General features: G+C 37.9%; 1 protein-coding gene across 2 annotated transcripts; it reads right to left on the bottom strand.

Moving 5' to 3' along the window:
* Window positions 1-1,388: 1,388 nt before the first annotated feature.
* On the bottom strand, window positions 1,389-9,456 carry Tre1 (Trapped in endoderm 1). 2 transcript variants are annotated; one of them, XM_076763173.1, is made up of 5 exons: window positions 9,087-9,456; window positions 7,011-7,261; window positions 6,627-6,863; window positions 5,280-5,526; window positions 1,389-3,013 (listed from the first exon to the last, which is right to left on the bottom strand). In XM_076763173.1, exons 3-5 carry the CDS (start codon window positions 6,751-6,753, stop codon window positions 2,365-2,367), a joined length of 1,023 nt encoding a protein of 340 aa, XP_076619288.1. In that variant the 5' UTR covers window positions 6,754-6,863; window positions 7,011-7,261; window positions 9,087-9,456; the 3' UTR covers window positions 1,389-2,364. The 2 variants fall into 2 exon arrangements, with proteins under 2 accessions (XP_076619288.1, XP_076619287.1); XM_076763172.1 differs by having other exon boundaries at window positions 6,627-6,827; window positions 9,087-9,455.
* Window positions 9,457-9,785: the final 329 nt, after the last annotated feature.

Raw genomic sequence — 9,785 nt, 5'->3', positions numbered from 1 at the left:
TCGTTCCCTCGTTCCTAGCTTCGGTCACCGCTGTTTCATCGATTGAAACATGTGATCGGCCGTGTATCTGATCCGAAAGATCTAATCGCCTTCCCTTGGTAAGCTTGATTGAGGGAAAACGGCACTTCGCTGGAAGGTGTGGAGTTTCCGTATTCTGCGGAAACGCATACCTTCCAGCGGAAGTCGACACCGTCTCAGGTACTCTCTCTTTGTCAGACAGCCTAAGTCGGGTCCTTCGGGCTCCCGGCGGGTTGCGTTGGAGAAATGGAGACCTCGATTCGGAGTTGCAGTTCTCTGTTTTCTTGTTGAGATCGAGTTAGCAAGGGCAGTAGGTTCGATCCTCGGATCCGCTGCACGGTTCAGCGTCGCGTCGCGTCGCGTCGCGTCGCGTATCCCACGATTTAGCTTCATCCCTCTTTTTAACCATATAATTGCTTGGTACAACATCCAAGGAACTTTGTTTCCTTCTATCGTCCGAATTTTAGCTTCAACTTGACTAGACTTGAGCTTCGACGTTAATTTTAAGTCCCTATTGTATGCGTCTCCCAATATTGCCGAGTAATTATTTAACAAGTAGCTTCTCTCGACTCGTTCTCTCGTTTCTTGCTTCGGTCACCACTGTTTCGTCGAACGAAATATGTGATCGACCGTCCAGTTTGTCCGAAAGATCTAGTCGCCTGCCAATGATAGGTCGATTTCTAGAAATAGAAATCAATCTACCAAGGGCAGTGTCGATTCGATCCGAAGATCTGCTGCACGGTTCTGCATCGCGTCGCGTCGCGTCTCCCATAATTTAGCTTCATCCCTTTTTAAACGAAATAATTACTTGGCACGACTAAACTAGAAGATCGAAGGAACATTGCTTCCTTCTATCTCTCTAGTTTAGTAATCTAGTTTGTAAGAATGTAAAAGGGAGATCGATGGAACTTTGATTCCATCTATCTCCCTTCGGGTCTCCACTCGCAGCAACCTCCACGTGGTGAGACCTGGTAATCGGTGTTACCCACGATAAAAAAGCTTTTCTATCGTGGGTAACACCGAGCTAATGGCTGCGAATATAGAATTGTTTCTTGATATAATAAACGAATTTAGATTTATAGTTAGGCAGGTTATTTTTCGTTGGTAAAAGTAACCAATCGATTAAGATTATTTAAAAATTTCAAGATTATTGAAATACCTGAGGATGTACCTCATTGATAAGTACACCGCAAATCCTCTACTTCTTATTTTAAATTGTAATACAACATTTATTTAAAAAATAACTCGGCAAAAACGTATTTGCAACTCGAAATCAGTGTTATCAGACTGCGTATCGGGGGCTCCAGGAACTCCTCATCCCTCTTTCGCACACTATGCCCAATTGCATGTAGCAGTAGATGTAGCTTTAATAGACACACGACCTATAAAAGTGAAGAAACCTAGATAGAATCTTATTTATTTATCATAATTTATTTTCTATTATATATTTACATCGATCATATCTGCAAATTGTATTCTCTGTACACTTATTTGTCAGACAATTGATTATCCAAAGATCATTTCTGATCTTGATGGCCGTATACATGATTGGGTCATATATTGTTGATCTCTCCCTTTTCTTTTAATCTAACAAAACATCAACATAATGATAGCACGCGAAAGCTATTGCCTGCCGCTAGATCGAAAGTTTACACACTGTTTTACGACGCGAAACTGTTCAATTAAAAATTTTACATTCGAATATCATCTCTACATAGTTTAATGTAATTTCATTAACTCCCATACCTCGTCAGGCATAAATGTCAGAGATCTGCATACACTTCGCTATCTTCCAAAAGTTTAATTACAAACTAACTGATGGATTTGTTTGAATTAAAAATTGCAATTGACTTGTGTGAACTTAAATCAATAAACCAGCCGTCTTTGACTGGCAGAAATACGTAGAATGAAGTGTGGCACACGAGGATGCAAAGAATATTATTTCAAGGAACTGTGAGTGTAAAAAGACCATATTAAACGTACGATATAAGACTCGTAGATCCTCGTCAGCGGGAATAAATTCACAAAATCGATTAACCCATCGCATTTCGCAATAAAGTGTTTTGTACCAAAATACAATATTACGTCTAAGCCACGCGCCTAGTTTCCATACTGTTCGAAACACCATACAACAAGCCTGAACTGTACACCAAATATAAAATAGCTATGATGATAGCAAGATCGTGCACAATATGGCGTCTCGAAGTACCTCAAAATATTCACAATCACATTAATCTTGCGCGGTCGTAACAAAATGCTAAAGCACGGTGACATTATTGTTGTCATACCGTATTAATTCAATATTATCGATAGCGTAGAAGCTCGTTTAGATATTATAACAGCCTTTCAAGTCGCCTGCGGCGACGATACTTTGCTCGAGTGCGAATGGGTGGGTTTCGGTCCGATGGTCTGCGTTTTGCTAGAAATCGGGCATAAAATTTGCTTGTAGGCCTCTCTGTAGAGTTTATTGGTGCCAGCGTAGATAAAAGGATTGACCACGGACGAGGCCCACGCCAACACCGACCCTATCACGTGCAGAATCGGGATCTTCATCTTGTCGTCGGCCACGTTGGTCAGCATCAAAGGCATGAAGCACAATAGGAAACAGAGGAAGATGGTCAGCATCAGTCTGGTGACTCTGGAATCCTCTCTGCGTTGGAAGCCGCTGGATTTTCTCCTCAAAACGCCCGCGTGGGCCTCCAGGTTCTTCCTGCTCGTCCTAACGCGCCAGTAAATGCACAAATAGGAGACACTGATGACCACGCAGGGCACGATGAACCCCAACACGAAGAGGAACTTCTTGGGGCTGGCGCCATTTTTCTTCAGAATCGTGCACGAGAAGGTAGACGGTTCCAAACCCAAAGTTCCCCAAAAACCGAGCAACGGTGGCAACAATATGGAGAAGCTCAGCGTCCAAATGGCGATCAGCATCAGGATGATTCGTCGAGTAGTGTACAGTTGGGCGTATATCTCCGATCTTGAGATCAGTATGTATCTGAAAATTTATGTCAGACTCGATGAAACGTCGTTTTTTTCCTCTTCGAGCATTTGCAAGCCCAATGGCGAACACGAAGAGAATTATAAGGGACTTTTGCTTGTATTATTTGAATTTTAAACTTTGGGTTGTGATCACACGATTTTCATTTTTTTACTTAACTTTGTAACCATCTGTGATATAAAGAAATAGTTCCAAGTGACGAAAGAATGACACCGTCATTTAATTTAAAAAAGGAATTTGATTGGTTTCTGAGGAAACAGCTTGTGATTAATTTATTTGGATCACGCATCGTAGGAATATACAGGGTGTTCGGCCACCCCTGGGAAAAATTTTAATACAGGATTCTAGAGGCCAAAATAAGACGAAAATCAAGAATATCAATTTCTTGATTGAGGCTTCGTTAAAAAGTTATTAAAAAATTTCAAATCATTCTGAAAAAATTATGTTTGGCTGCGGGGGTCAATTATAAGCATTTTTGGTGAATAGACATACCTTCGAAATCCTACGCACTTTCGAGAAAAAAATTTGGATAGGTGCCCAAATTTTTCAACGAACAAAAAGTCTTTCAAATCGTCTTGGAAAAATTATTTTTAGTTGCAGGGGTCAATTATAAGCATTTTTGGTCAACAGACATACCCCCAAAATCCTACTCAGTTTCGAGAAAAAAATTCCTAAACAAAAATCTAATGTGAGGCCAGAAATGCTTCCCTGAAATTCCATGCAAATCTTTAAAACATCATAACTTCTGAACGGATTGGCCGATTTTAATGTTTAAAAAAGCAAACTACACGTATTTTGATGTAGAATATGTACAAATCACAAAAATATTCGAAAAGTTGGTCCCTGACCTCGCAAAATGAGAAAAACCCCATAAAAATGGTCCAATTTTCAAACAGCTATAACTCCTACAATAGTGAATATATTTCAATGAAACTTTTTTCTGAAGTAGAGCTTATGGGTACCTATAAAAAAGTACCAGACAACTTTTCTGTAGGGCGTCAAACAAAATTATTAAAAATCGAAAACGAGTTTTTAAAAAAAATCGACATCGTAGGTGCCTAAATTTTTCGGCGAAAAAAAAAATTTCAATTCGTTCTGGAAAAATTATTTTTGATTGCAGGGGTCAATAACAATCATTTTTGGTCAATAGACATACCTCCGAAATCCTACGCAGTTTCAAGAAAAAAATTCAGGAATGCAGTCAAATTTTTCAGCGAAATTAAAACATTTCAAATCGTTTTAAAAAAATTATTTTTATTTGCAGGAGTCGATTACAAGTATTTTTGGTGAATAGACATACCCCCGAAATCCTGCGCATTTTCGAGAAAAAAATTCAATACGGGCGGAACTTCAAACGTTAATAACTTTTTAACGAAGCCTCTATCAACAAATTACTATTCTTGATTTTCGTCTTATATTGGTCTCTAGAAGCTGCCATTAAAATTTTTCCCAGGGGTGGCCGAACACCCTGTATAGAGTTATGAATGAGAAATCAATCTTAAAATGCACGTCTCGAAACTCTATTAAGAAATGTAAATGAATTAAATGAATTTGGAAATGTCAATGGCCAATTTTATAGCATTTTATATGAACTAAATATTGACTTTAAATTGAAGATAGATGCGCTGTTGTATTTATCGAGCATACATTTGATACTATTGGGATGAGTATTAGCTGATCAAGTTCCACAGAGGAGTGCTGAGTTCGTGTAATTGATCGTACATTTCGTCAGCGTATTTGAAAGTAAACAAAGTTGCAAACAACGAATACGAATGACAGACTTCGTCGAAACTGCTGTCTCGTTTGACTGCCACACCTGTTGTTTCCTATTATTAGCGTCAAAGACATTTTACAACGTACCTAATAACACTAATACTCTTCAAAAATTTACAAGTATTATAGTTCACTTGACTTAATTATTTGAAAGAAACGATGCAAGCTCTGAGGAAGTCAACAATTTAAAAATTAAATCTGAAGACTATACAAAATTAATAAACATGATTTGAATCTCCGAAGATGGAAAATTTTAAAAGATTGCGAGTGATTGCAAGATTTAAACTTCGATTTAACCACTGACATCATTCAAAAATTGATAAATATTACAGTTCACCCACTTTAAATATTTGAAAGAAGCAAGTTCGAGGGCAGTCAACAATTTGATAATTAAAGCTGAAGACTCGAAGAAATTAATAGACATGATTTGGATCTCAGAGAATGGAAAGTTTTAAACGATCGTGTGTGACGATTGGTGTGAATTACGTACCGATTTATGGTGATCGCGACCATGCTCAGCAAAGACACAGCAACGTTTCCGTAGAAGAAGAGAGGGAATATTTTGCATAGAGTTTCGCCCAGCACCCACGCCTCGTGTAAATATCTGCTCGCGGTTAGCGGCATATTTACCGCGGAAAAAATCAAGTCGGAAATGCTGAGACTTATCACGAACGCAGTTGTTGCATGTCGTCTCAATCTTGTATATTTCAACAGCGCGATCACTGTCACTAAATTCCCTGCAATTTATAGAAACGACAGAAAAATTATAAGTACGCGTTGCTTTTCTCGAATACCACTCGTTGTTGAATATTAAAAACGAGCGACACGAACTTTGGATACTAAAAACGTCGAGAACGTATCGAACGAACTTTAAATCCTGAAATTATATACAATTAGATCTATTTAATTGAAAAGGATTGTTCGTTCGTGACTTTTTTTTTAACAAATAATTCGTTTATCTGTTGTTTCCAAACACTTTCTCGCGTAAAATTCAAAGTATGCGAGGAACTAGAACGAGACTGCGATTAAACATGCACAGGGAGTAACAGTAATTTAATGAAAATTTCGTAACTGTACGTGGAATGATCGCGTGCCTGTGCTCCGAAGGAAACCTAAGTGGTTGATTAAAAAAGAGGAGATTAATAATCCTAATTCCTGACACCCTCTCGCATAAATTAAAGACGTTAATCGCCATAACTCGTGAAATGGTACCCATAGGTCAACAAGAACTTAACACGACCGTAGAATTTAAACGTCTAATTAAGGATTCAACTATCATGTACGCGTGTATAATTCGTCTCGAAACGACCGAATCTTTGGGAAATATGCATCTCCTGCGTGTTTTATTTCGCACGCGATAAACGCGATTCTGCGAAAACAACTTTCTTGCATTCTAACTTTGATCGTTTACTCGCGTTTCCGTTCTGATTTAATTTCAAACTTAACTGAACACTTTCTAATTCGATTCTCGAAAGCAGATTAATTTAGATTTCCTGGAATAATATATTTAATGAATTAATCAAGGTAGTAATTCGTTTGAAATATCATTGTGTTCACTTTAATCCCATTTTCGTTCCAATCTAATAATTGCATTCAGACACGTCTTTGATTTTGTAATTTTGTAATTTAATAACTCGGTTCGAACTTATACTTTATCTTTAAAAGATCTTTAAGAATTAACACGAGTGAATTCTCTTTACGTTTATTCTCAGAGTAGGCAGTTCTTTATTTTTCTAGGCTGAATTTAATTTTTTGAGTTGCTCGAGACAAGATTGAATGAAAAAATAGGGAAAATGTTTGGAAAAAAATAATTATGTAAATAAAAGCAATATGTTACCCGCGACTCCAACGACGCAGAAAATAATCGCGCAAACAGCTGCTGTGATAGTCACTGGCCGAGGAAAGTGCTTCATACTCTCACCTTCCAATCCGAAAATTGTGCCATTTGTCACAGAACCATTCATTTTTTTATCGTGTTTATGCGCTCTTCCGTCGTGGTACGTTTCCAGAAAGTGAAATGCAAAACGGAGTAAATACACTTTCGGGAAAAAGAAAGAACGCCATTATGAAACACCTGCTTTCAATATCATCAACAGAGTAAAATATTACAATGAAACGAACTTTTTAACGATTTATTAAATGAAAATAGTAAGTTAGTAAATCATATAAGTATCATTAAGAAATTATTTCTGCATCCGTGACTGTACAATATTTTACTTACGTTCTTTCTTTGGTATCGGTCATCGTGTCCAATCGAGATCAGAACTTATTTGTAACTTCATTATCATCCTCGTTCTTAAGTCTTATTACACCAGGTACTGTTTAAACTTAATAATAAAACTGGCCTTCTTAGGGAATATTTTTCTCGTCGTACTTCAATCTTTGTATCGTAGTCACAACGGATTTATAGAGCTCATGTTTGTTTAAGCAACTTCCTACGAACCTCGTCAACTCCATGAAAAGTACCGATATCTGCAAGGAAACACAAGTCACTTAGAAATTAAACTCCAATATTTAGGCGACAACGTGTTCTTTATTTAATTTCCTTTTAAAATTAATAGTTTCCAGATCATCAAATAATTCATTCATACAAGATTCAATAAAGAATAAGTATCGAAGACTAGAAAATAAACTAAAACTAGAATGGAACTTTTAAAACTGACTACGTATAATAGTTTGAAATTTTGTACTTGTTTATGCATAATAAATAATTTATTGATGCAATGTTCGATAAAGAATAAGTTTTAAAAACTAGAAAATAAATTAAACTCGAATGGAACTTTTAAAACTGACTACGTATAATAGTTTGAAATTTTATATTTATTTAAACATAAATATAAAATAATAGACAAAGGATAATAGGAGTCAAAAGAATACCAAGAAAATAAATAACTACATAAATATGGTAAAGAATATTGTATATTACAAATATATTAACTATTTCTTTAATGATCTATTAATGAAGTATAGGTCGCAGATGCAAATGGTCGATTTACATGCTTTTGAATGGTTTGTTCGACGAGGCCCAAACGTTCGGCCCAATTAAATACGCAATTGCATCTTAGCGAGCCACTTGAATTCGCTCTTCTCGCATCTTCTTTTTGTTCGTTCGTTAGCGGCAGTTAGCTCCACTCGTGTCTTTCTCCGATTTTCTTGCCGACGATCCCGCGACGTCGAAAAAATGGAACTGGAATCCCTTTCCTCTGCACCGAAGAGGCCTTCTGACCCCTCCGAATCAAAGAAACCACCGGGAAGATGGGCCACGAACTTCTTGCGATAGCGGCGTCTGAGAACTATCTTCGTGACCTTCGACCTCCTATTATAGAAAGTAATTGATTTTCACTGCTTTCCTCGAAACTCATTTTTCTTCAGCGCCGTGGCCCTTCCTTCAGTCTCTCTCGAAACGTCTTAAAAACGTGAATTTTTGCAATATTCTTGTCGGAAGAAAAATTACACATTGACTCTTCCCTGTTAAAAAAGTTAATCAAAATGTTTGTAAATTTCGAACACATCTTGTCGACAATTATTGGTTCTGTTTCCTTTCAGATGATGAACTGTAACCTTTACACTTCTTCCAATGACTCTGAAAATATCACGATGCACGTGAACTTCTCGTATTATTGAAATTTATTAATTTTGACTTTTCCTGAATTGAATTTTTCCCGACAAGATGGTAGTTCGTGATTAAAATTTGTTTCGTCTTGGCGAGCAAGATAATTCGCTGTTTCTTCTTCTTCCTCGAATAAGAATGTTCCCTTTAAAGAAATCACCGAAGCCTTTGAACTTCTTGCGACAGCCGAGAAATATCGTGATCTCGGTGAACTTCGACCTCGTCTTATTGATATTAATTAATTTCCACCGCTTTCTCCGCGGTTTTCTGGATTTCTTCGTCTCCTCGAGGCGAAACGGATCCGCGCGGAACGTCCTGAAACCGCTGCGCTATTTTACCAACCGAATCCATAAATCAATTTCACTTATCGTTTCGATTGTTGACGCCGAACGCATTATCGTGTTTCTTATTTTCTTCCGTCCGCGAGCATTCGTCGAGCAGTCTCGTGCGGATTTCCACGCTGATCGAATAAATTTCCTATCGTCGTTGACAGCACGAAGTTTCGAAAAGACGTTTCACGATAACACTGACTCGATTCGAGCTAATTTGTCCAGTTTTCGTTTCACGAATCGTCGAATTTCCCATCGATAACAGTTCGTGGCGCCGCTTCTCCCAAATTTTTATTTCACTTTCTCTTGTATACACAAAAAATAAATGGAACTTCTACAATATATTTATTATAATTACCTTCGTCGAAGTTTCGATTCAACCGTTCGACGCGTCAAACTTCCTCAAACCCGTTCGAGAATAATTCCCTAAAGACTTCATCTCTTCTCCAGACTCTTCGAAGCAGACCGTCGATGATATTTCGATAAAGTAAATTTTACGGTATGCGAATAATTATTGTTTTTTCATTGATTTGTCTTTAAAAATGTTTCGTTTCGTATTATTCGCGATTTCTGTGGAGGAAGCACGCGCGCGAAGACGAGAGTCGCGAACTCTTTTCTACTAGCTTCCGCGACGAGCGCTCTTCTGGGACTGACGAACTCCGACGATCTTTAACTCCCCTTTTACAACGAGTACACGAGGCCTCCTTATCTGGCACTTGCACCGCTCCCGCGTTTGATCTGGTTTGCTCAAGCACCACTGCCGCCAAGGAATCGTAATTAATTAATCTCTTTGGGGATCATTGTTAGGCTGACGAGCATCGTTCGAGCGCAATCGAGCGAAATGATACTCTCTCCGTATCACGGCTTGGCCACAGTGAGAATTTTCACATCCTTTGATACTCCTTGGTAGCAGGCTTGAAACCAAAGGGAAGGCTACAAGGATCTACAGGACTCCATCCATTCAAGTAACTTTTTCCAAACGCTAAAATCAACTTTTGCTAAACGCTTGATTGAATTATTCTTGCTAATGTTTTTCAAATTGTTCTCTTCTGCAATT

The sequence above is a fragment of the Colletes latitarsis genome, chromosome 4 (genome assembly GCF_051014445.1).
Source record: "Colletes latitarsis isolate SP2378_abdomen chromosome 4, iyColLati1, whole genome shotgun sequence".
NCBI classification, from domain to species: domain Eukaryota; kingdom Metazoa; phylum Arthropoda; class Insecta; order Hymenoptera; family Colletidae; genus Colletes; species Colletes latitarsis.
Note: the sequence above shows the minus strand (reverse complement) of the source record. Positions and strands in the feature narration are given on the sequence as shown.

Bases quoted from the DNA above. Each gene is read 5' to 3' on its own strand.
- Tre1 (XM_076763173.1), bottom strand. From the start codon at position 6,753: ATGAATGGTTCTGTGACAAATGGCACAATTTTCGGATTGGAAGGTGAG. The intron at 5,527-6,626 runs GTAACATATTGC...TATAAATTGCAG, and splicing joins CTGCGTCGTTGGAGTCGCGG to GGAATTTAGTGACAGTGATC. The intron at 3,014-5,279 runs GTACGTAATTCA...ATAAATTTTCAG, and splicing joins GTCGCGATCACCATAAATCG to ATACATACTGATCTCAAGAT.